Genomic DNA, 25,238 nt, shown 5'->3' on the forward strand with positions numbered 1-25,238 from the left:
GGCTAGCTGGTCTAGTGGTTAGCGCGACGGGCTGGAGTTTTGAGACTCTATGACCGCGGGTTCAATCCCGGCCGGGGGTATGGTTTATTTGCAATCGTGTCATTACGATTTCTTAAGTCATGTTGACGGCAGTGAAGGGACTTGAGCTAGAGTTCGTCACGGCCACGCTAGCTGGAGATTCGTCTGTAAAAACTTGCATTTGTGGTCACAGAGGTGCCTGTGCTAACCTTCCTATGGTGTAGAAATATACCTAGTTGGATGAATCTTATTGTGGCTAGCTGGTCTAGTGGTTAGCGCGACGGGCTGGAGTTTTGAGACTCTATGACCGCGGGTTCAATCCCGGCCGGGGGTATGGTTCATCATTGCTTAGTTAATCTTAAGTTAATTTTAAGCCAGCCCGTAATGCTATGCATATAAGTGGCTTTGGCATGCTGCTCTTACCTGTATTTTTTTGTACCTCTGTATGTATGCTAAATTTCTAAATAAATAAATAAATAAATAAATAAATAAACACATATTTGCATAAAGGAAATCAAACATCAACACATCATTAGAACCAAATAAGACTTTCCTTTAAGAACATAAAGAGAAACACTGCAAAGAATAACGAAATTAATCTATTGCATAAGAAATCTTCCTTACAAAGACTGAATTTTCTTAAATTACATTCTCTGTAAGACATGACTGAAGTGTTTAAGAGGAAGATGGGCATCAACAAAGGAGATATAAATAGGGTCCTGAGGATATCCCTCCAAGAGAGAGCCCGTAATAATGGGTTCACATTGGATTAATTTAAATTTAGAAAGGATATAGTAAAGTATTGGTTTGGAAATAGAGTAGTCAGTGATGAAGATTAAGACACATGTGCAACAGTTGGGTATCTTCACTGATGAAAAGTTTCGCCTACACAGTAGGCTTCTTCAGTCAAATACAAAGGGAGCAGTAGAAATGAAATAAAGATGATGTAATCTGTCCATCAACCTTGGAGAAAAAATATTTGAGGTGATCACTCCCACAGCCCGGAGAAGAGTTCAGCTCCATGATCTGGAACGATATGAAGCTGAAGAATGAGAACGGAGTCTTAAATACCGTCGAAGGTGAGATGGGAGATCTCAAAGACATTGTAAGGGATGGGATCCACTAGTGGAAGTAAGAAGGCAGGTCCATCTGGAATTCAACCCTTTTCACTCATAACTAGTAGATACGCTATGAAGAATGGCAGTTGTCCTCTGTACCAAGATACCGTTGTGCTGCACTGTCTGACAGTATTGTTGAACATGATATAAAATCTTAATCTTGAACTTGTCGGTATTTTGTACCGTTTTCAACAATACTGTCAGACACTGCAGCACAACGGTAACTTGGTACATCTTCCATTATGGAACGATATGAACTGTTTTCCAGGCTGAGGGACTGACCACCGCAAATACTTTTTCTCCAAGGTTGATGGACTGATTACATTTGACTGAAGAAGTCTACTATGTAGGCGAAACGTCTCATCAGTAAAGATGCCTAACTGTTGCACATGTGTCTTAATCCTCAACTTGTCGGTATTTTACACCATTTCCAACATTATGTTCCTATAAATCCCAGTAATCTGTTTGCTTTATTAAGTACGCTTGAGCATTGCTGTCTTGGTTTCAGGTTTCTTCTTACCATAACCCCCAAGTGGCTAAGTTCTACGTTATTTAGTTATGGACATTCTCGAACTTCAGAACTTTGTATTTATCTACATGAACTGCATCTGTCACTTATCTGACCACCAGCGAATTTGCTCATATCACTAATAATTTCCTGTTGTTTATAGTATATACTAATGCCCTCAACAGCAATGGGACTAAAACTGATCCCTGTGGAATGCCACTTGTTACAGATCCGAACTCAGATTTTACTCCAATTATGCACACTCTCTGCTTCCTGTTGGTGAGTCACACAACGATCCATAACAGCAATTTTCCCCAATGTCATAAGCTGCCACTTTCTTTAATTAACAGTCCAAATAAATAATATCGAATTCTTTATCGCGATCAACAGCCTCAAAAGCTTTACTGAAGAAAGTCGGTAAATTAGTTAGGCAGGAACGACCCCTTGTGAATCCATGAGTATCAATAATCAAATTATTCATGTCAAGATGACTTCTTATAATATCAGCCATAACTAACTTGTAATTTGCCTACGATTGAGGTCAAGCATATTGGGTGGTAATTTGATGGCCATCTTCCACATATTAAACATTATACCTGATGAAGAGATATATTAAAAATGTTAGTTAATGGTTCACAAAGTTCCATTCTGCAATCCTTAAGAACCCTTTAAAAAAGTTCACCAGGGCCGGGGGATTTATTTTGCTTCAATCGGTCTACCTGCTTAATAATCACATCCCTAGTGACTATGATACTATTACTTCATTCCTACTATAAAAATTAATTACTGGGATATTGTTAGTGTCGTCCTGTGTGAAAACCAAGGGAAAATAATTATTAAAAATCGAGCACATTTCTTTCTCCTTGTCAGTATGATGCCCAGTTATTTTTAAAGGAGCCTATCTTTTCTCTAACTTTTATTCTATATACCTGGAAAAAAAACTTTCGGGTTAGTTTTCGAATTCCAGGCAATTTTATTTTCATTGCCTCATTTAGCTTTTCTTAGCCCCTTTTTAGCCTCATTTTTAATGTGAATATTTTGATTCATAAGATAATCCCACATCTTTTGATGCATCCATAATTCCTTTCTTCTGCCCTATTCGATCTTATTTCTTTATGCGGAATAAATGTTCTTTGGGCAGCATGTACAGTGTTTAGAAAACCGTTATATTGGTAACTTTCATCGTTACCCCAGTCCACCGACGATAGGTGTTCTCTAAGTCCATTGTAATCTGCTAAGCGAAAATCTGGGACCGTTACTGAATTATCCCTACTATCATATTTCTATTCAATGCTAAAGGTAATTGATTTGTGGTCGCTTGCGCTAAGTTCCTCTGTAAATTCTAAATTATTAACAAGGGATTCTTTGTTTGGCAGAATCAAGTCAAGCAGGTTATTTCCCCTTGTAGGTTCTGTAACAAACTGCTTTAAAAAACAATCCTGAACTACCTCTACGAAGTCGTTAGACTCTTAAATTTCCAGTCAAGGAACTTAAAGTTCCCTAGTTAAAGTCGTGGTTCTCTGTATATTCTTCAATGAATTTACATCCATCCTGTACAATGGAGACCAGAACTGAGCAGCGTAATCCAAGTGAGGCTATATTAGTGATGTATAGAACTGTAAAATAACTTCCGGACTCCTGTTACTTATACTTCTTGAAATATATCCTTGTAATCGGTTAGTCTTATTGCCCACACTTAGGCACTGTTGTCTTGGCTCTAGATTTTTGCTTACTGTTACGGAGTACTGTAAAAAATATTTATAAAAGAAATAACGCTCCATATATCATTTTCCGGGTTTGTACTGAATCCGAGCGCGTATTATTCCCGGCCAGTTAGAGTGGCCAGGAGACAGGAGCAGATGAGGTGTGGTGAGAGTCAGTCGGGAGAGCACACTCTTGCAACAAGATGGCATAATACATCACGGTATATGTTTAGTAGGGATGGTGTTTTTTTGTAAGTTTATACCATATGTTAGTTTATTGCTCTCATGTTTACCTGTAAGGCCCTAGTATGCAGGGGCCTGTGTTTTGGAGAGTATTTAGAGTTTACACTGTAGGCTATGTAGCCTGCAGAAAGGGGGGTGACATTGAGCCTCCCTGTTCATAAATGTTCATTTGTTTAGTTTAACTCATTAGTAGCAGTGTGCTAGTGAACTAATGTGAACTGAAGTGTGGTGGTTTTTGTAGTAGATTGTAAGTTGTATATAAGTTATTATTATTATATTTTTGTATAGGTGAGTTTTTATCCTTCCTAATAATAATAATTAATATTGTTTAATATATGAAGACACGCTAGCCCAAGGTTTGCTGTGTTTTCAGAGTAATTTTATAACCCCTAGACAGCAGTGTGAGCAGCCTTTAGGAGCCAGGAACATTTTATTTAAGTTACGATATCAAAATCGTAACACTTACCATGACTCCCAGGTCCTTTTCACGCTATGTGTGATCAAGTTATACTTCACCTAGCGTGAAGTATAACCGAGGGTTATTCTCATTCCCAAGGACTTGGGAATGACCACATTGAACTTCAGCTGCCACTCTTCAGACCAAGACATTAACTTGTCCAAATCCTCCTGGAGATCATTGGTATCCTCCTCAGAATCAATCATTCGGCCTATTTTTGTATCATCAGTAAATTTGCTCATGTCAAATGTAATTCCTTCATAAAGGTCATTAATGTAAATTATGAACAACAATGGGCCTAAAACTGATCCTCGTGAAATGCCACTAGTGACCAGGCCCCATTTAGATTTGACCCCCATTAATGGAAACTCTCTGCTTTCTATTGGTAAGCCATGCCTCTATCCATGCTAGAACTTTACCTCCTAAACCACGAGACGCCACTTTTCTTAAGTCTTTCGTGAGGTACTCTATCGAAAGCTTTATTGAAATCCAAATAAACATCATATTTTTTTTATCATTATCTACTGCCTCAAATGCTTTACTGAAAAACGTCAGTAGATTTGTCAGGCAGGAACTATATCTTGTGAATCCATGCTGAGATTCATTAATTAAATTATGCTCATCCATCTTGGAAGGAATGGTCCCAAATCTGCACACAGAAATCACTCCCTACGAAAGTAAAAGACTGGGCAGGCGATGCAAAATGCCGCCAATAAAAAGTAGGGGCGCCATTGGTACACTAAGAGAAAACACCATAAGTGTCCGGGGCCCAAAACTGTTCAACAGCCTCCCATCAAGCATTAGGGGAATTGCCAATAAACCCCTGGCTGCCTTCAAGAGAGAGCTGGACAGATACCTAAAGTCAGTGCCGGATCAGCCGGGCTGTGGCTCGTACGTCGGACTGCGTGCGGCCAGCAGTAGCAGCCTAGTTGATCAGGCCCTGATCCATCGGGAGGCCTGGTCATGGACCGGGCCGCGGGGGCGTTGATCCCCGGAATAACCTCCAGGTAAGGTGACTTCTAATAATATCAGCTATAATTGATTCTAATGATTTACCTACTATAGACGTCATCCTTATTAGACGGTAAGACTTATCCCCTAATTTAAATATACGAATTATAATAGCCATCTTCCACATCTTTGGCACAACACCAGTTTGGATGGACGCATTAAATACGCTCGGTAATGGCTAACTAAGATCCAACTTGCATTAAGTACCCTTGAAAATAATTCATCGGGGCCCGGAGACAGTTTGTCAACCTGTTTGATAACCATTTCCCTCGTGACAGTAATATTACTTAATTTGTTTTCTTCAGAAACTGAATAATTGTCAATTTCTGGGATATCATTTAAGTCTTCAGGTGTAAAGACTGACAAGTAATAACCATTAAACAGAGAAGATATTTCCTGTTCATTAACGTCAGCTGTCCATCCCCAGTTCTTATCAGTCTCATCTTTTCCCTGACTTTTGTCCTATACATCTGAAAGAACCCTTTTGGATTAGTCTTTGATTCACTAGTAACTTTTATTTCATAGTTGTGTTTTGCCTTTCTAATTCCTTTTTTTACTTCTCTTTTAAAATGAAGGTCAATAAGGCTAACCTTTCCTCTTTTGATGCGCCTATAAATTCCTGTTTTCTCTCCTAACAGGTGATTCAGTCTAATATAATTGATTATAATAGATGGATTAATAATTATTAATCCGTCTGGGATTATTCAGATTCCTTCGTATGATTGTCCATAAAATCATTAGCTAGATTACCCCAATCAAGATTACACAGGTGTTCCCAAAGTCCATTATAATCTGCAGAACGAAAGTCGGAGACTTTTACCATATTATCCTTATTCTCGTATTCCCAGGTGATAATAAAGGTAATAGATTTGTGATCACTTGCGCCAAGTTCTTCAGTGATCTCCAGATTATTTACGAGTGTTTCCTTATTTGGCAAGACTAGGTCGAGCAAATTATTACCTCTGGTAGGCTTTGTTACACTGTTTCAGAAAGCAGTCCTAAATCACTTCCAGAAATTCACTGGATTCCAGATTACCGGTCAAAGAAGTCCACTCAATTTGACTAAAATTAAAATTCCCCACTATTACTACGTTATCGTGCCTAGAAGCTTTATCAATTTCGTCCCAAAGAAGTCTCCATCTATTGCTTTTTAAGCCAGGAGGTCGGTATATTTTACCTAAAATTAGTTTTTCTTGACTTTCTAGAAATTCTACTTGGATTCTGTTACTAATCCATCTATTTTTATACCTGTTTTCATGCAATAATTTATATTTTCTCGCCCATATAATGCAACTCCACCTTCTTTCCCGCTATATCTGTCTATATGGAACAACTTAAACCCTTAATATGGCACTCGGCAATCATATGCAATCACATGTTGTACACGTCTAATTTTTATCTTGTCGGTATTGTATACCATTCATATACAACTTGTCAGACACTGCAACATCATGGAATCTCCAAAGTCTTTTTTCTTGCCACTGGTCAGGCTTACTGGGCGGTAATTTAACGATAATGAAAATAATTTTTGAGGAGATGTATTAAAAAAGTTAGTTAATGGTTCACAAAGTTCAATTTTGCACTCCTTGAGAACCTTGAAAAAAGTTGATCAGGGCCCGGGGGTTTATTTTGCTTTCGGTCAACCTGTTTGATTAACATATTCCTAGTGACTGATATTACATAATTTATTTTCTTTAGGCCCAGTATAAAAAAATAATTACTGGAATATTTTAGTGTCTTCTAGTGTGACAACTAAGAGGAAATAATTATTAAAAAATCGAGCACATTTCATTCTCCTTGTCAGTATGTTCTTAGGTGTGTGTAGGCGTAAGTGGTGAGGGTAGTTTATGAGGGGAGGGTATGGCAATAAAGGTAGGATGGAGGGGGTAAAAGGGTAGGGCAGTGTGTGGGGTAAAAGTGAGTGTGAGGGTAAATGATGGAAGTCTAGTGAGATAAGGAGTACTGGGGCTGCGCATCCTGTATGAATATTACACGAAAGTATTTTTTTCATCCACCCAACAATTCATACATCCCTTTCACCTTTTTGGGGTCCATATCATCGAGGTGATTTTGGATAAACTGGACGGAGGCCTGGAAATCAGCTTGGTTGAACTCGTAGGGAACATTCCAGCCCAGCGCTCCGTATTTCCTGCGTTCCTGCACAACAGTGTGAAGGAAGGCAGTGGCGTAGAGTAGTCTGGGCCACTGGTGGGCGTTGGTATAGTCTAACAGGTCCTGTGGACGCAGGAATGAAGATATAGAAGGCAAAGGGTTAAAAGAGGCATATTAAAACAAATAAGAGGAACAGGAAAAGGATTTGAAACAAAATGATAACAAGTAAACGAGGGATAATTCTTGAGTATTGCTTTATTGTACTGGAAGGAAGGAAGTATTATAATGTGCAGTGACTTAGTGTAGTGTACTGGAAGTGAAGAAGTATTATAATGTGCAGTAACTTAGTGTAGTGTACTGGAAGTGAAGAAGTATTATAATGTGCAGTGACTTAGTGTAGTGTACTGGAAGTGAAAATGTATTATAATGTGCAGTAACTTAGTGTAGTGTACTGGAAGTGAAGAAGTATTATAATGTGCAGTGACTTAGTGTAGTGTACTGGAAGTGAAGAAGTATTATAATGTGCAGTGACTTAGTGTAGTGTACTGGAAGTGAAGAAGTATTATAATGTGCAGTAACTTAGTGTAGTGTACTGGAAGTGAAGAAGTATTATAATGTGCAGTAACTTAGTGTAGTGTACTGGAAGTGAAGAAGTATTATAATGTGCAGTGACTTAGTGTAGTGTACTGGAAGGAAGGAAGTATTATAATGTGCAGTGACTTAGTGTAGTGTACTGGAAGTGAAGAAGTATTATAATGTGCAGTGACTTAGTGTAGTGTACTGGAAGTGAAGAAGTATTATAATGTGCAGTGACTTAGTGTAGTGTACTGGAAGTGAAGAAGTATTATAATGTGCAGTAACTTAGTGTAGTGTACTGGAAGTGAAGAAGTATTATAATGTGCAGTAACTTAGTGTAGTGTACTGGAAGTGAAGAAGTATTATAATGTGCAGTGACTTAGTGTAGTGTACTGGAAGGAAGGAAGTATTATAATGTGCAGTGACTTAGTGTAGTGTACTGGAAGTGAAGAAGTATTATAATGTGCAGTGACTTAGTGTAGTTTACTGGAAGTGAAAATGTATTATAATGTGCAGTGACTTAGTGTAGTGTACTGGAAGTGAAAATGTATTATAATGTGCAGTAACTTAGTGTAGTGTACTGGAAGTGAAGAAGTATTATAATGTGCAGTGACTTAGTGTAGTGTACTGGAAGTGAAGAAGTATTATAATGTGCAGTGACTTAGTGTAGTGTACTGGAAGAAGTATTATAATGTGCAGTAACTTAGTGTAGTGTACTGGAAGTGAAGAAGTATTATAATGTGCAGTGACTTAGTGTAGTGTACTGGAAGGAAGGAAGTATTATAATGTGCAGTGACTTAGTGTAGTGTACTGGAAGTGAAGAAGTATTATAATGTGCAGTGACTTAGTGTAGTGTACTGGAAGTGAAGAAGTATTATAATGTGCAGTGACTTAGTGTAGTGTACTGGAAGTGAAGAAGTATTATAATGTGCAGTAACTTAGTGTAGTGTACTGGAAGTGAAGAAGTATTATAATGTGCAGTGACTTAGTGTAGTGTACTGGAAGGAAGGAAGTATTATAATGTGCAGTGACTTAGTGTAGTGTACTGGAAGTGAAGAAGTATTATAATGTGCAGTGACTTAGTGTAGTGTACTGGAAGTGAAGAAGTATTATAATGTGCAGTGACTTAGTGTAGTGTACTGGAAGTGAAGAAGTATTATAATGTGCAGTAACTTAGTGTAGTGTACTGGAAGGAAGTATTATAATGTGCAGTGACTTAGTGTAGTGTACTGGAAGTGAAGAAGTATTATAATGTGCAGTGACTTAGTGTAGTGTACTGGAAGTGAAGAAGTATTATAATGTGCAGTGACTTAGTGTAGTGTACTGGAAGTGAAGAAGTATTATAATGTGCAGTGACTTAGTGTAGTGTACTGGAAGTGAAAATGTATTATAATGTGCAGTGACTTAGTGTAGTGTACTGGAAGTGAAGAAGTATTATAATGTGCAGTGACTTAGTGTAGTGTACTGGAAGTGAAGAAGTATTATAATGTGCAGTAACTTAGTGTAGTGTACTGGAAGGAAGTATTATAATGTGCAGTGACTTAGTGTAGTGTACTGGAAGTGAAGAAGTATTATAATGTGCAGTAACTTAGTGTAGTGTACTGGAAGTGAAGAAGTATTATAATGTGCAGTGACTTAGTGTAGTGTACTGGAAGTGAAGAAGTATTATAATGTGCAGTGACTTAGTGTAGTGTACTGGAAGTGAAGAAGTATTATAATGTGCAGTGACTTAGTGTAGTGTACTGGAAGTGAAAATGTATTATAATGTGCAGTGACTTAGTGTAGTGTACTGGAAGTGAAGAAGTATTATAATGTGCAGTGACTTAGTGTAGTGTACTGGAAGTGAAAATGTATTATAATGTGCAGTGACTTAGTGTAGTGTACTGGAAGTGAAAATGTATTATAATGCGCTGTGGCTTAATGTAGTGTAGTGAACTGGAAGTGAGTAAGTACTATAATATGGAGTGGTTTAGTGGTTTAATGTGCTGGAAGCAGAGCTGTGGGCACTGACCTGAGAGACGTCTGCATAGGTCCTCTTAAGGCTTGCTCTAATACCCTGAGGAGGTTCATTGGTGAACTTGATGGATATCTGCCATCAAAATCCAGCTGTTATTGTCAAAGTAGTCACCAGCTTTGTCATTAACTTTATTATTATCCTCAAATACCTTTGTAATTAGAAATGCAACCAACTTTATTGTCATTGTTAGTACAAATGCAGTATCACTTTTGATTCTCGTCTTTACTAAATTTTTCAGTGCAATCCCCCCAGTCAATCATCATTAATATCATCAACATATTTTTCATTTTACATTAACTAAAATATTCATATCACTTTCCTTACCACCATCTCTCTCCCCATTCCTTCCTTATTCTCATCATGCTCATGCTCTAGATTCTAATAACGATCACAAATCACTATCATTACTTTAATTAATACCACCCCTTTCCATCTGTTTCTTAAATACCCAGTCAATGCTCTTCTTTCTGTTTCCCTGTAGAGTAAAATAAAAGCCTCTGAGACACGCCTGTACCATACCTGGAGAAGACCAATTGGGAAGGAAGTGTGGACTTCGGTGGTGATCCAGAGGCGGAAGCATTTATGGATGTTACATGACTCTGTGATGGTATCGAGCATCTCCTGGCAGAACTCCAGGCTAAGATGACAGTTCTGCAGGAGGAGCCATCGACCTGCCGCCATGGCCTCGGCCAGAAGACGTCGAGCGTGGGCCTCTTGCCCCTGACCCATGGATATGAATTTGATTTCTGATGGCAGAAAGCAACATAAATTGACAAATGGGTTAAATATGTCATAAAGATACAAAATATTGGCATTTCCGTGAATGAAACCTTTGCAATAATTGTATCTTCATGGAAAATAAAATATTTTTACTATTCTCTTTTTAGTTTTACTCTTTCCATTATTATCATTATTATTCTACTATGCAAGCCAATAGTACTGTTGTATATAAATAATTGAGACACAAGAGAGTAGTGTGTCCCGTAGCTCGGTTGTCAGCCCACTCAGTTAACACACTGAGGTCCGGGGTTTGCTCTCCGGTAAGGGTGGAATTATTGGGGCGTTTCCTTAGGACACTTGTTCCTGTTCACCTAGCAGTAAATAGGTACCTGGGTGTAAGCCGACTAGTGTGAGTCGTATCCTAGCCAAGTAAGAAATTATCCACTTTCGTGACAAGCTAAGGTATATAATTATTATTGAAAATGGCAGCAAGTAGGGGCCATAATCAGAGGGTCTTCTACCTATTTCCTTGGCCTTGGCAAGCGTCTCGATCTGGCCAGAGGGATCTGAACCCTGGGAGAGGAAACAGACGAGCGGGGTGCGGTTGTCAGACTCCTCCCAGGTGGCCTCTAAGTCCAGGATAACACTATCTGAGTATTGCTCCCCAAGAGAACCTGAAATCACAAAGAGTTGATTATTCACAGCTGCATAGCAACGGGACTTATTTTTTTTCTGATATTGGAAGACAGAAGCTTGCAATACAAGGTGATCAAATAAAATATTTTTAAAAGACCCGAGAAATGAAGGAATAAAACTCATGACTGTCCATGTCACAATTTGTATGTTTGTAATGGGAAAACTACTTGTTACAAGTTCCTTTACTGTATTATTAAGAGAGTTTCGAAATTCTTTATATATATATATATATATATATATATATATATATATATATATATATATATATATATATATATATATATATATATATATATATATATATATATATATTACTAATAGGAATATTTTATTACATAATATGGTACAGAAGATTTAAGAGATACATTGTTGATATAAAGGTGGTATACACGGTACATGTTGTTACGTGTGTATCACCGATTATAAGGCGAAAATCTCATCCAGCTCCTCAGAGCTGGGGCGTGTGCCCAAAAGACAGCAGGCATGACTCCTTTGCACAGCCGCACTGAGCCGCTGAAACAGAAAACTAGCTCCCCTGGGATCCCTAGTTACCCTGATGAGTCTTTTTCCCAGCTCCTTAAGGAATTTAGATGCACTCTTTCCCCATGAGCCAAGGGTCTCTGAGCCTATGGGAACAAACATAATGATGGGAAAGTTCTCCATATATATATATATATATATATATATATATATATATATATATATATATATATATATATATATATATATATATATATATATATATATATATATATATGTCTAGAGAGGCGTAGTAAGCATGAACATACTTGTAATGTACCGCCGTGCCTGTGAGAGTGTTCGGTCTGGACACCAGGAACGCACTAGCAGCAGCTGTCGGAACATGTCAAGCGAGCGAGAATATCCACTAGGCAGCTCCTCCTGTGGTACAGTAAATTCTGTTACGACTACTGTTATGGCTAATGTTAGCTTGTTGTGACATACACTTTTTAATATTAGTCGCGATGGTTTATGCTAGTGTGTGTGTGTGTGTGTGTGTGTGTGTGTGTGTGTGTGTGTGTGTGTGCTTTTGTGTTCATATTTGCAATTGCCTGTTTGAGTTTATGGGCAAAATGACCTTTAGTTGTTTAAGTCGCCTTTCAACTGTCAATCAACTGACATCAAATGGTATAGTTGCATCTACTTTTAAACCTCTGTATTTTATCACTTCACTGTGCTATATCACTTCATTGTATTGTACCACTGCATTGTAGTGTATCACAGCTCATTTCATTCCATTGTTTCAACAGTAATATAAAAATTGTTTGTATTTCTATGTGGCTCACTTGGTTGTTAAGTGACGATCCTGGTAGTTTTCTTCAACTTAACTGTCTGCTAACGAGTCTATTCTCGTCTATAAAGTCTAAGCTCCTAAGTATTTTGTAAGTCTTGATCATATCCCTTCTCCTATGTTTCAGAAATAGGGCCAAGCTCTTTCAATTATTCCTCCTAGTTTCATTACCTTCACTTCGGCCACCAGTCTTGACGTGCTACTGAGACTTATCAAGGTTTGTTTTGTATCTAACTAAGCGATGGTTTCACACTGCTGCTGTTAAAAAAATTACTTAAAATATTACACAGAGTGCTTGGAATATGTCTTTTATCTACGTTTGCTAATGCCATCCTTTGTAGTATCGACATTATTCTCATTTTGGGACATTTGGTTAAAGGTTAATACTGAGTCATTTTTTTTTATTATTTCCCAGAGTTTCCTTTACTATCAGTTACTATCATTGATTTTTCTTCTCTGTTTTGTTATTTTGCTGTAGTGTTTTCATAGCCTCCTGAAGCCTACTACAATTTATTTCTATTTTTATTCTCATTATTTTGGCATCATTCACAAACAAAACGTAGCCTAGTTCTTATCCTTGGGGGACATCACTACTAATATATATAGCTAATTGTAACCTTTCCCATCCTGATGTTTAAATTTAACTGTTTCCTATCATTAGGAATTCCTTAATACATGTTACAGTAATATCTTATTATACCAGCATGTATTTCCAATACGACAAATAGCTTTATGTTAGTACCTCACTCAGGACACACTTATAGAACAACTACTGTAGCTTGTTGTTCCAGTTAAGTGACAATGTAAAGCCCTTCCTAACTCTATGAACCTCACAGCAGCTTTCAACAGTATGAGCGAACTACAAGAACACTGACTCAATGCAATCTATTATCTCTTCTTAGATCTAGCTATAAAACATGCAAATTTTTAACCTCTTCAGGTTTATCTTTCTCGAACCAGAGCTTCCAGTCCTTCTCGTTCTCAACGATCTGGTCGAGGATGTTGCTGAACTGCCCCAGTTTGCTGAGCTCAACCAAGTTGAGCCAAGTTATGTCCAAAATCCAGCGGAAGGGCTTAGGCTGTACAGTCTTCAGGTCAAGTGAAGCTCCACCCTGCAAGAAATGAGATTAATCAACTACGGTTAAATGGATCTTGCATGTCAACTATGAAGACTCATTTGTCTGAAATTTAATATTTTACAGGATGATCCGACGAGCCACTAGAAGGCCTCAGTCACATAACCAGAAGCTCCAGCTGAACCTGTTTTCTGACGAACATAATAGCACCAGCACCTTTCTTGTGCACATATGAAAAATAATAATTTGTTAAGGCTTTGTTTATAAATATGAATGCACTGTACTGCATTTATTATTTCAGGTTAAATTTTAATGTAATTTACTAGTGAGAAAATATGCTGTTCAACTTTTCATGATTACGGTAAAAGTTATTTTTTAAATTATTTTTAAAAAGTTATTTTTTAATTTGTTTTTACAAAGTTATTTTTTAAATTGTTTTTGACCATATGGATAAAGTTCACACCTTAATAAACTTCATGAACTCATCATGAGAGACGTGGCCGCACTGGAGGTCGATCTTCATGGCCAGGAGAAGGGTGAAGAGGAACTTGTGTCGTTCATAGAAGCCACGACAAGTGTTCTTCCACACCTGGTGTGTGAGGAACCTGATGATATTGGCAATCCTTGTCTTGGGTGAGTTACTGCGATCAGATCTGCGGCAAGAGATGCCATGCATACTTAATTCCTAGTTAAAAAGGAAGGTGCTAGAACAATCTGTCAAATACTGAGATGTAATACACCGTCAAAATTTTAATAGCTGGCAAGCTCACTGGATTACGATTTCCAAATTTGTATGCAATTAGAAGATACCAAAGGTACACACATGAACTGAGGAATCTTAGTGTCACCTTGGGATATATACACACATATGTATACAAATATTTCACAATGAGCATCATGGATATTTGGCAGCATGCACACGAAACTTCAGATCCTTCTAATATATAATATGAAATTTAAAATATGTGAAATATATAAAATATATGAAAGCCATGCATGCAGTAATTCCTCGTTTTCTTCAAAACTGAAATATTCTGTGAGGTTCAGACATGTGTACCCCTTAAGGAAGGTTCCTTGATGTTGGTGAGGGGCTCTTGATTTAGGGTATTGGATCTGCTCCAGTTCCCCGAATTAAGCCTGAATGCCGTACACATCCCCCCCCCCCCAGGCGCTGTATAATCCTCCGGGTTTAGCGCTTCCCCCTTGATTATAATAATAATAATCAGACATGTGTCACACACTAAACGAATAACTACGACAGTTTAAATACTGTAATTACCTGGTCATAGACATGTCGAAGAGAATAAGGAACTGCCTGAGGGAGGTCTGGTACATATACGACACTGCAGCCATGTCAGTAATCAGGAAGTAAAGTATTGAGCCACGAGTGGCCACCGGACGGTATTCCTCACGAGCGCTGTTGATCTTTCGTTCTGTTTCGGATGCAACATGCAGCTTAGTGCTCACTTCTTGCGCCGTTGACTTAGTGTCCTGCAGCACTATGATCAAGTCCTCATCATCAACCAGAGAACCCTAGGAAGGTGGTAGAAAAGTATGTCTTCAACTATGTATTCAAACACATGCCAGAGGTACAATTTTGGACGATTGGAAATGTGTTTGAATTAGTCGAGGAGTTTTTAAAGTGGAGTACCCAAAGAATCAGTTCTAGGATTCATACTGTTACTGATATTTGCAAATGATCACTCAGAGTACATCAGCTCCAGTGTGTTGGTGTTTGCAGATTATGCAACCCTGATGAATATGATACATCTAGGGGATGATGGAATGGCGTTATAAGAGGTTATTAAAATTTAACCATGATAAATGCATAGTAACGAAGGTGAGAGACAGGATGGGAGGAAAGGAGCTGCAGACAATGGAACGACTGCACATAAACAAGGTAATATCAACAGTAAATGAAACATTGGCAAATTTAAGAACTACTTTTAGAAACCTAAAGAGAAAATAATTAAAAACACTGTACACTATACATTTAAAAGACCATTTCTCTAGTACACAGCATTCAGCTTAAAACCACAATTAGCCATGAATATAAAGAGGCTTAAGTCAGTCTAACCAGAGTGGACTCATAGCTGAGGAATAGGAGTTGTGAGAAAGATGAAACTGGGAGAGGGAGGGTATGGAGGGATGGTGTTAATGTTAAGAAATCAGTGTACAGTAATGTGCTTGGCGAAGCGCTAAGTCAGTGTAGGTCATTCACAGCACATGATGAGGGAGGCTCTGTCATCCGTCTGATAATCTCGGCGAGAATCTCAGAACAATTAGGCTGTCGGTGATCGACAGAATTTTGAGGAACTTGGAAAATGGAGAAATTTAGATTAATTAAGCATATAGACAAATTATTGGATGACAGGATTAACGCACAAAAAATATGTATTTATAGTTATGTATTTGTATGTGAATTTTGTAATAACCCAACTGCAAACGTTATAACAAATTATTTAAAAAAAAAAACTCTTATAAACATAAACCAAAGTATTAAGAATTAATTTCAAAGATTGGAAAGTTTAACATTCTTGTGAACCAACTTACTTAATCATTCATCAGTTATAAGTTAATTTTAAGGCTGCCAGAAATGCTTTGCATAACCAGTGACTTCCTTTAAAGTATGACAAAAATGTCAACTATTCCTAGATCAATTGTATACTGTAATTTGTAGAAAGATTATTATTGTTGTTGTTGTACAAACGACATGTTGAGGAAGAGGCTGCAGGAGTCTGACCAAGAACCTGGTGTTGTCACTGTATTCCCCACTGACTGACTGTATTACCTGTACTGAAGTGAGGCGGTAGAGAAGGTTGTCTTCTAGCTCCTTCATCCTCCTCTTATTCTCCATCACCTCCTCTATCAGGGCCACTCGTTCATTTTCTAGTTCGCTCTTCTCCGTTCTGATCACCCGACCTGTCAGGTATAATAATTAATCTTGTTTAACATAAAGGTCGCTTCTCAGTGGTATTAATCATAAACTGCTACGGTACAGGTACACGACTGAAAAAAATATTATTATTATTATTAAAGATTCGCCGGTATTCTCCCGGCCCGGGCCTTGTCCAAGTGGTGGCCCGGCCTTGGCTCCCTCTTTAGGGAGTGTCTGAGACCTAAGTCTCCCATGGGAGGAGGCACAAGTACCTCCTCATCTTTGGGACCAACTGTCCCCAGGCCTAGCCACAAGCTAGGCCTCTCTAGTCTGCCATCCCCGCCCCAAGGGGGCAAATGGGAATGACAGTCTTATGAGCTAAAGGCTCGGGCTCAGGCACCTACCCTACCCTAGAAGGGTTAGGCATGGTGTCGATGTTCTGAAAAAATATTATTATTAATTTTTATCAGTGAGCTGTTTCTTAATGATATGACGATTTTTATATGACCTATGGAAAGAAATATGATTAAAATGGTGGGAATCAAATTATTTGCAAATACAAAAGCAAAAAATAATATTCTGGCATAAATTAAATGTAAATAAATAAGAATCTTGATTTCGCATAATCTTAAAATGCAATTTAATTATAGAAGAATAGAAAGAAAAAACAAGTAATATTTTTTAAAGTTTCCTTACAACATAATCAAATATACACAACAGGTAGTCTTAGATCTATAGATATATTAGTGAACCCACAGCTATCCTGTGGCGGGTAGGGAAAACTACAGAGGCCCGTAATGATATAGAAAATGGAAAAGGTAGGCAATGCTTATATTTTACTAAGACTGCGATAATAACATATTATTATAATAATATTTAAAGGCCAAGTAATTAAAATAAAACGTACATTCAAACATGGATATTAAAAGGTATTTACTATAAGGCTGTTTGCTTGGCGGCCAGAGACAGTCTTTGAGTTAAAAATAGAAATTATTTAAACGTTATATTACATATAACAAAGAATGCAATGTAGAAACAACAATGAATACACTAGTTCAGGACATCCCATACGTCTGCTCTTCAAGTCTAAGCAAGTGTGTGCTGTCCTAGTTGTGCTGAAATGAGTTATCACTTCTGAAAGTATTACCTACCATACAGAGAGAGAGAGAGAGAGAGAGAGAGAGAGAGAGAGAGAGAGAGAGAGAGAGAGAGAGACAGAGACAGAGAGACAGAGACAGAGAGACAGAGACAGAGACAGACAGACAGATAGACAGACATAAACACTAGCATCTCTGTGCTAGCGTGTGCAATGTACAGACCACAGTGGCAACAGGCAGAACCCTCATCAACTTCCAGATGGAAAATGTAGACTTCCTTCTATTTCAACATAAACGTCAACATATTATAATTAATGTTGACCTCAATCAACATCTTATACAGAAGGATTTGAAGTGTTTGATATGAGAAACTTCGCTGATTTCCCTTCGCACATCTCTGGCTCCTCCCTCGACCCAGTAGTGAGTGATCTGAGGGCATAGTCACTTGCCAACCCCTTGGCTATGTTGGATCATCTGACCACAAGGCTGTTTTTACGACACTGAAGATTCAAACAGAACGAGGTGAAGAATATACACGTACAACTGCTGTAGGAAAGAGGAAACTGGCCAGCCCTTTGCTCTGAGCTCGCCACCTCCGACTAGAATGCTCTTCTCCAAGTTGGTGTCGATAACCAAGTGAATGCCTTGAATGAACACATCCTTAATCTCCAACAAAAACACATCCCTCACCGGCAGTATGTAACGAAGCCTTCAGATCAGCCTTGGCTCGGTTTTCTTTGTTAAGAGGCCGCTACTGCTAAGTTCAAGGCTTGGAGAAGGTATAAGAGGCATCCCATTATCTATAACAGGAACCTGCACAGGCAAGCCTGTTATCAAACGAAAGAAGTCCAAAAGTGGGCCTTCTCTAGATGGAAGGCTAACACATAAAGAAAGCCTGCATCAGGTAGAGTGGGTTCCATAACCTGGCGGTCCTTCGTAAAGAACCTGATGAAATTATTCCACCTCTAAATCGGCAGGATGGGACCATCTCTACTAGCAGTCAGAAGAAAGCTGACCTTTTTGCCGAGCACTTTGTTACCAAGATGCAAGCTCCTGATCCAGCAAGGGGCCCTCCTTTGCTAGCCGCAAAAACTGTGTCAAAGTTGTCAGTGGTGACAATAAGGCAGGATGAAGTGTATCTTCTTTAATCCCTGGAACGAGAAAAGACTGTGGGCCTAGATAAAGTGTGCCCAATGTTGCTAACTGGATGCGCAGACCAGTTAGGATCATCTCTAACTCGCATCTATCAGCATTGCATAGCACGGTGCAAATAGTCTTCTCTGTGGAAAGAAGTAATTGTAGTCTTTTTTCACATAAAAGGAAAAGTAAAGCGGTAATTACAATCATCAACTACAGACCAGTGTCAGTTTTGTTCATCACTGGAAAAATTCTTGAGACAATAATTTCACGACAGATGATAGCTTTTTTCAACTACCACTCGCTTCTTTGTGACCGTCAATATGCTTCAGAAAAGATCACTTTTCTGCTGATCTGCTGTTAAACCTCTCCACTATGTAGCACCAGTCACTAGATGAATCCAACATCAGCTGTGTAGTACCAATGGATATTGCTAGTGCTTTCGACCAGCAAACACTAGGAGTCGCTGGCTTCGCACAATGCCTCCTCAGTGAATACCTCCAGCATGTTCCACTTTCTTGGATTACCTGCCCCCATTTCATCTGCGACTTCTTGATAGAACAGAAAACAGCAAAACAACTCATCTCGTGCCTGGATCCAGCCTGGTCAGATCTGTTATTTCAGAAGGGCCTTCAACACAGGGAGGATGTAGGAGACCTTACTGTTATGTACAAGGCCAACACTGATTCCACTCCATGGAGAGAGAGAATTGAGTTCCAACATAAAAAAAAAACGAGCAATAAGCAGGAACTACACTCTGTATCCTTCTCTAGAACATCACTTTGCCTGAGATCATTTATTCCTAGGAAGATTCGTATCTGGAACATGTTCGTACAGCACAACATCAACGAAATAAAGTCAGATGACCAAATGAAATCGCTGGCCCACAGATGGCATCAACTACATCCTATTCCCCATCAGTATATCTTTTAACATTAAAAAGGCTTTTAAATGAGCTGATGTAGATAACAGCTCTTAGCTTGTAAATAAAGTTAGAAACCTTAAAGCTAACCTTGCAAAATTCTTTGTTAAGAGAGAGAGAAACATAAGTAAAAGAGAGAGATGGAGGGTTAGAAAGAGATGAGAGACAGAGTAAGAAGAGGAACGGATAGCGAGCATATGATTAGGTAATCATATATAAATACGTTTGTTACCCAAGAGCTGATCTTCAAGGCCATGGACAGTGACAGTGAAGTCGATGATGGCTGTCTTAGCGGAGACCTCTGGAGCATAGGCCGGGTTGGAGAGCTTGGTGGTGATGTACAGCATGAAACCTGGCATCACATCACATTCCTTATCACCTACCACAACCTGTTAACATAAGAAACACTGTAGCAGGCCTACTGGTCCATGCTAGGTAGGTCCGAGTTACACCCATTTAAGAAGAAGCACTGCCGCAGGACTATTGGCCCAAGCTAAGAAGGTCCACCTCACACCCACCTACTCAAGCATTTTAGCTTCAATGACGCTACTTGGGAGTTTGTTCCACTCATCCACAACTCATTACTAAGCCAGTACATTTCTATATTCTTCCAAAATCTAAAATTTTCCAACTTGAACCCATTGCTTCGAGTCCTGTCATGGTTATATATTTTTTAGCACGTTATTTATATTCCCTTAAATTATTCCTGTTTTCCATTTATACACCTCAGTCACATCCCCCTATGCAGATTCAGTGCCCTCAGTCTATCCTCGTAGGAAAAATTTCTGGTACATGGGATCAACTTCGTCATCCTTCTCCGGGTTATTGATGTCCCTTCTGCAATACAGTGACCAGAACTGTGCAGCATAATCTAAATGAGAACTCTTGTTATTTATACTTCTTGATATGAAGCCAAGAGCTCCATTCGCTTTATTGCGAACACTTACGCACTGCTGTCTTGGGTTTTTAGATTACTGCTAACCAGAACTCCTAAGTCTTGCTCGCATTCATTGAGATATACATTATATAGTTGATTAGTGCCGTGGTTCTTCTTTTTCAAGGCTCAGAACTTTGTCTTTGTCTATATAAAACTGCATCTGCCACTTTTCCGACCAGTGCATCACTATTCAGATCTTCCTGTAGCGCTTCCGTCAGAATTAATCCGACGGCCTATTTTGGTGTTATCGGCAAACTTGCTTATGTTCTATTTGTTCCCTCATCTATGTCGTTTACGTATACAGTGAACAACAAAGGGTCCAACATTGATCCCTGTGGAACACCGCTTGAGACACGTCCCCACTTTGATTTCTACCTATTTATGCAAACTCTGTTATAGATAAATGGTTCAGACAACCGACAAGTTGATCAATTAGACACATGTGTAACACGTTGATATCTTTACTGTAGAAACGTTTCGCCACACAGTGTAAACGTTTCCACAATAAAGATACACAAGTGTTGCACATGTGTCTAATTTACCAACTTTTCAGTTCTCTAAACCATTTATCTACATTCCTGTCAGACACAGTAACATATTGGGATCTTGTTACAGGGAATTCTACGCTTGCCTAACATGACTCACTTCCACCTGTAGATTTGTCCAAGGTGACACTGCTTACGACTGCTTCACCTCGCCTGTATACAGCCTATAAGCCCCTTCTTCGGGCATATGCTGTATTCTTATCAAGACTGATAAGCTGATTATATCGACTTCAGGTTCAGGGACTGATTACCTCAAACTCCCTATGATCTTCAACGATTTTTCTATGTACTGGACTGAGGAAGTCACTGTGTGGCGAAAAGTTTCCACGAAAGAGATGTCCAAGTGTTGCGCAGTTTGTCTGTTGCCGATCTGTCAACTACGCCTCTATCCAGGAAAAAAAAATTCTCATACATCGTGTGCCTCTACCTTCCCCGACAATTTCCAACGTGGAACTCTATCAACAGCATTACTAAAGTCCACATACACTGTATATTAATTACCATGATTTACCTCCTCAAATACCTTTTGGAGAAAAGTTAGTAAATTCTAAAAGCAAGAACGCCCCTTTGCATGGGATATTTATCATACAAGTACTACATTTTCTAGTTCCTAATGTAAGCAGCAGAAAATATGAATATTTAGTAAAGAATTCACTTGAAGCATACCTTGAGAATGGACCCAGACTTTATGAAATTTCTTTCCAGCAAGTTATCGAGGACGGGGTCGAGCTCCTCCTCTACGTCTTCGATGAGCAACGGTCGACCCAGAGAGAGTGAATCCTCGAGGTGGGTGCGGAAATACTTGTGGTTCAGTGAGGAAATCTGCAAGTGAATAGTAAGTCTCACGTAGTTGCTATCAAGAACATGATGAGAACGACAAATTTATATATATATATATATATATATATATATATATATATATATATATATATATATACTTTTCTGTCTCACAAACACGCTAAGATAACATGGATTTGCTACCCTACTTAACTTTGTCACACTTCAGACACGCACATGTATATATATATACATACATCTAGTTTTTCCCTTTTCTAAAGTCTGTTCTTTTTATTTCTTCTAGTCCATGGGAAGTGGAAAGAATCTTTCTCCGTAAGCCATTGTCGTATGAGGCGACTAAAATGCCGGGAGCAATTAAAACCCCTCCATACAATCACAAAAAGAGAAGAAGAAAACTTTATAAAACTGCTGTTAAATGTGCGTGATGAAGTGATGACAAGAACAGATGATTGCTGATGTTATGAATGAAAAGAGTTGATGTCCGCTCTAAGCGAAACAAGCTGAAGGTAGAGAGTTTCATGAAATAATGGGTTAAATCTGAGTATCTGAGAGAGTTATACAAAGGAAGGTAGTAGTAATGTTAAATGACTTATGAAGGAGAAAGAGATATGAATGGTAAATCAGCAATTATGTATAAAGTAAGTGATGGAGAAGTGGGTCATAATAAGTGTGTATGCACCTGGAGAAAGAGGAAGCAGAGGAGAGAGAGAGATTTGGGAGATGTTAATGAATGTATAGCCTTTGAACCATGAAGAGTAATTTGTAGGGACTTAGTAGCAAAGTAGGAGAAACTTTAGAGAGGGTGGTGACTGGTGCCAGGTGTAAATGATAATGGAGCCTTGATTGAACTTGTATAGAAAGGGTTTCTTATAGGTATACATATTTAAGAAAGAGGATAAATAAGTATACACGATATATGTAAGCAAATGACAGTAGTTTGTTGATATGCATTTAGATAAAAGACTGCTGAGTAGACTTCGGATGCACATGTTTATAGAGGGCCACAGATATATCAGACACTTTCTGTTGTAGCTACACTGAGAGTAAAGTAGTAGATGGGTACAAAGAAGCATCAGGAAGAAGAGGTGATGTTTATAAACTAAAAGAGGAGGCAGTTAGGAAGATATAAAAGCTATGAGGATAGATGCTAATGAGAGCATATGCAATGGGGTCAATTTGAGGCTGGTAGTTTAAAAATGAGTGTTAGAGTGTTCAGCAGAAGTTTGTGGTTACAGGAAATGCTGCAGGAGGAAGAGAGCGATTGGTTTGATGATGTTAAAAGATACAGGCAAAAAGTATATAAGTTTACAAAGTAGAAGTGATGCAAGGAGTGGAAAGTATATGGAAAAAGAGAAGTAAGCAGAGGGTGAAGCAATTAAAAGAGAGCAAATGAGAGATGGTGAGATGTTATCAAAAATTTTGTTGAAATAAAAATTTGGAGTGAGATTAACAGTTAAGAAAGCCCTAGAGAACAAAATGGATTTGTCAGTTAAAAATAGAGAGAGTTATTAAATGAGATAGAGGTATTGGAAGATGGAAGGAAATCTGAGGAATTGTTAAATGTTAAAGATAGGAACTGTGATTTCGGTATAGGGCAAGGAGGAATAACACTAGGAGTGAGGAAGAGCCAGTTGTGAAGTGTGGGGGAAGTTCGAGGCAGGTAAATGAAAGGGTAAGGCAGCGGATTGATGATAAGATAGAAATGTTAAAAGCAGGTGGGGAATATTTCACAATATTTAATAAAGATGAGGTGGACTAGGATTGCAAGACATGCAAGTTCCTTATAAAGCAGGATAAAAGAGAGTGCAAAATTATGCAGGGGATAAGTCGTGAGTGTAACTTAAAGTGTAATGGTAGAGTTATAATTGAGAATTAAGAGTAAGACGAGAATAGATAGCAGATGAACAAGGAGGCTTTAGGAAACGTAGGGGTGACAGTTTTGACAGAAACATATAGTGAAGCATTTAGATAGCTAAGAGGTCTCCCCTTAATGTGATCTGAAATAGCATGACAGGGTGGATAGGGGCATGGGCAATGTTGCAAGTGTCCCGGGGTAGGAGGTAGGTTACTGAAAGCAGTGAAGAGTTTTCGAGGATAGTGTGAGGCTCAGTTAGAGCATGTAGGAAAGAGGAAATTTTTCCCAGTAAAGTAGCTTGACAAGGATGTTATGTCACCGTGGTTGTTTAATATATCGATAGATGGGTGTAAGAGAAGTAAATGCAGGGTCTTCAAGAGGCGTGGAGTTAAAAGATAAAGAATCTACAAAGTGGAGTTGTCACAGCTGCTCTTGTGATGACACTGTGCTCTGGAGATTCAGAGAAGCCCGACATTGGGATGAATTTGTGTGTGCAAAAGAAAACTTAGTAATACAGGAAAGAGTAAGGTATGAGGATACAAAAGATTAGGCAAAGTTGAAATAGATTGAGGGAGAGAGTAGGAGTTCATTTCAGATATTTGGGATTTCCCTGCCTAGGGTGGGTCTAGAAAGATGAGGTAATCATAGAATTGATGAGGGAAAAGTGAGTAATTTAGAGTCTGTGGAGACAAAGAACTTTGTCCTTGGAGTGCAAAGAGGTTCATGAGAGAGTTCCAACGTCTTATATGGTGTAGCGGTATGAATGTTGCAGCGAGAGAAGGCTGGAGCATGGAGATGTCATGCTAGGCATTTTTGGGGGAAATATACGCTGAGAATTCGTAGCTAAGTTAGAGGAGTGCGATTACCAAACTGTTGTCCGAGGCTGAGGAATTGTTCAGGTGGTTCGACATAGAGAGAATGGAGCGAAACAGAAATCCCAAGAGGTATCAGTCTGTATGAAAAGTTAGGGCGCCTAGAAGGGTTTGAGGAGGTAAAGGAGGTTTTGAAGTGGTGGGGCTTGACTTCCCAGCAGGCACAGTGTGATGTTTGATAGGAGTGAATGGAGACAAATGGTTTTAAACTCTAACCTCTGAGGTGAGCAAAGTAACATTTATGAAGGATTCAGAACTGGCAGGCTGGACTTCGAGTCCCGATGGAAGACAGTGCCTGCACTCTGAAGGAGGTAATCTGAGTTTAAAACTGTGGAAAGACCCTCTAGACAGTGATGAATTAGAAAGTTTTCATTCCCACCTGCTGGAATCTGGGTGATAATGAATATATATATATATATATATATATATATATAGATTTATATATATATATATATATATATATATAATATATATATATATATATATATATCACAAGATCAACAGTAAACAGGTAGATTTAAATTAAAAATTACTGAAAAAATCAGTCTTACTAATATTGAATTGAGTGAAGCATCCAAGGGAAACTACAGTGAGTGCCACCACCCCCATATAGCTTCCTGGACTCTCACTTCT

The 25,238-nt window shown here is 38.6% G+C and overlaps 1 protein-coding gene across 1 annotated transcript in view; it reads right to left on the minus strand.

The window, feature by feature from the left end:
• Positions 1–25,238, minus strand: part of Dhc1 (Dynein heavy chain 1) — a 313,825-nt gene that overhangs the window by 36,117 nt on the left and 252,470 nt on the right. The window contains exons 61-71 of the mRNA XM_070102646.1: positions 21,747–21,902; positions 19,831–19,987; positions 16,356–16,486; positions 14,844–15,097; positions 14,028–14,217; positions 13,421–13,600; positions 11,968–12,079; positions 11,005–11,157; positions 10,283–10,509; positions 9,758–9,835; positions 7,099–7,293 (exon numbers count right to left, since the gene is read on the minus strand). Coding sequence (XP_069958747.1) covers positions 7,099–7,293; positions 9,758–9,835; positions 10,283–10,509; positions 11,005–11,157; positions 11,968–12,079; positions 13,421–13,600; positions 14,028–14,217; positions 14,844–15,097; positions 16,356–16,486; positions 19,831–19,987; positions 21,747–21,902 — 1,833 coding nt within the window. The remainder of the gene's footprint in view (positions 1–7,098; positions 7,294–9,757; positions 9,836–10,282; positions 10,510–11,004; positions 11,158–11,967; positions 12,080–13,420; positions 13,601–14,027; positions 14,218–14,843; positions 15,098–16,355; positions 16,487–19,830; positions 19,988–21,746; positions 21,903–25,238) is intronic.

Source organism: Cherax quadricarinatus, chromosome 82, assembly GCF_038502225.1.
Source record: "Cherax quadricarinatus isolate ZL_2023a chromosome 82, ASM3850222v1, whole genome shotgun sequence".
Classification (NCBI taxonomy): Eukaryota; Metazoa; Arthropoda; class Malacostraca; order Decapoda; family Parastacidae; genus Cherax; species Cherax quadricarinatus.